The sequence below is a fragment of the Acanthamoeba castellanii genome (assembly GCF_000313135.1).
Source record: "Acanthamoeba castellanii str. Neff unplaced genomic scaffold scf7180000084645, whole genome shotgun sequence".
NCBI lineage: Eukaryota > Discosea > Longamoebia > Acanthamoebidae > Acanthamoeba > Acanthamoeba castellanii.
In genome coordinates, this window is record NW_004457313.1 from 782,256 (window position 1) to 784,081 (window position 1,826).

General features: G+C 67.5%; 1 protein-coding gene across 1 annotated transcript in view; it reads left to right on the forward strand.

Moving 5' to 3' along the window:
• The window catches only part of ACA1_094690 (Fanconi anemia complementation group D2 family protein), a gene marked incomplete at both ends in the record, with an annotated part of 8,202 nt that overhangs the window by 4,933 nt on the left and 1,443 nt on the right, over positions 1-1,826 (forward strand). Inside the window, 7 exons of the mRNA XM_004334844.1 lie at positions 122-174; positions 264-333; positions 455-529; positions 641-751; positions 948-1,100; positions 1,280-1,489; positions 1,606-1,818. Of these exons, the coding sequence (XP_004334892.1) occupies positions 122-174; positions 264-333; positions 455-529; positions 641-751; positions 948-1,100; positions 1,280-1,489; positions 1,606-1,818 (885 nt within the window). The remainder of the gene's footprint in view (positions 1-121; positions 175-263; positions 334-454; positions 530-640; positions 752-947; positions 1,101-1,279; positions 1,490-1,605; positions 1,819-1,826) is intronic.

Here is a 1,826-nt window from a genome sequence, read left to right on the forward strand (position 1 = left end):
CCCCTGCTGCTGCTGCTGCTCACTGTTGGTCCCCACCACCACCGCCACCGCCGCCACCACGACCACCACCACCACGACCACCACCACGACCGCCACCGCCACCACCACCACCGCGGTGCAGCGCAAGCATTCCAACGGCGGGGACGAGGAGGCCGACGCCACGACGCTCTCGCCGTACGTACCGGCTGGCATGTGCCCGCCCCCCTTTTCCATGCGTAATCTCCCACGTGGCCTCGAGCTGCCTTTTGCTCACACCCCTCCAGGAAACCTGGCGGCAGAGCCGAGCAGCACGAGTACGTGGCGGCCCTACGACCCTTCTTCCGGGAGATCAAGGTGCGCGCGCCCGCGCCCATCCCTCACCACAACCCCCCCCCCGTTGGCGGCGGCGGCGGCTGGGGCGTGGTCTCGCCTGACTGTGTGTCGTTGGTCGTGTGCGACCACGTGGCTCGAGCAGCCGCACGTGTGCCTGGTGCTGGCCTATCCGGACACCGAGAGTCAACAAGGCAAACCCCGGGCTGTCACCCTCGACGTACGCGTGCCACCAGTCCAGCTTCCCCGGCAACGTATTGTCCAGCACCCTCACACGACACACCACACGACACACCACACACGACACACACGCTCTCGGCAGGCGGGGCAGGTGCTCGCGGTGGCGGGGGAAGTGGAGAGCCGCCTGACCCATCTCGTGGCGTCGACCAAGCGGGCGGGTCCCGGCCGCCGTCCTCACCTTCCCGTCCTCTCCGACTCGCTCGTGGCCAAGGCACGCGCTCCTCCTCCCCTCCTCCTCTTTTATCATCAGCCAGCCGCTCCAAGCGCCGATTCAGGCACTGATCAGTGGGAGGTTGTGTGTGTGTGTGTGTGTGTGTGTCGGTGTGTGTGTGTCGGTGTGTGTGTGTGTGTGTGTGTGTGCGTGCGTGCGTGTGCCACGCATGGTGTGGTGAGAGCAGGGGGCACAGGTGCTGGGGGCGTGGGGGTGGGTGCCCGTGTTTGGGGCCATGCACGAGCACCTCCAGCGGATCGCCCACGCCTCCCTCGCCCTCGCCCAGCGACAGGCGGCGGCGGCCGGCACCGACACCAGCTCCCAGCTCATCGAGCCCTCCGTACGTATACACGTTGCGTACCATACCCTGCTATGCCATCCACCATACATGGCCATCCCATGTCTTCATACTGTTCCTCCACGCGCACCCTCCATTGCCCCCCCCCCCAATCCTCCACAATTTGCCGGCAATGGTTGGTTCATTCTAACGAAGCCGGAGGTGCACACGCACACGAGCAGGATCCCGTGGAGAGCGGCGCGTCACAGAGTGCGGCCGAGCTGGAAAGCTGCATGGTGCTCCTCCTGGGCTGCTTTGAGAAGCTCTTCCTCCTCGACGACCTCTTTGCTCCCGATTGCGCCGCCCTACGCAAGGCACCACTCCCACCTCTTCCACCGCGGCACCTCCTCCTCTCCCTGCCCGTGCGGGCCGCACCGCGGCCTGCTGCTCCCGTCCGCTGCTCATGTCCTCACTTGTGGCCACGGGTGTTGCGTATCGTCGTCGTCGTCGTCGTCGTCGTGTCGCGGCGATGGGGGGGGGTGTGCGGTTGGTGTCCTGGTTGGACCAGGACTTCCTGGCCGCTCTGAGCGCCGCGCAGGGCGGTCGCGCGGGGGGAGGCGGCTCGGGGGGCAACGGCGGGCAGCAGCAGCAGCAGCAGCAGGCGGAGGTGGAGGGACTCTTCCAGGCCTTTGCCGCCCTCTCGGAGGCCACCACGTCCCTCCGGGCCATCCTCGCCCTCACCCACCTCCTCGCCACCCTCGTCAAGCGCGCCTCGCCCTCCGTACGAAC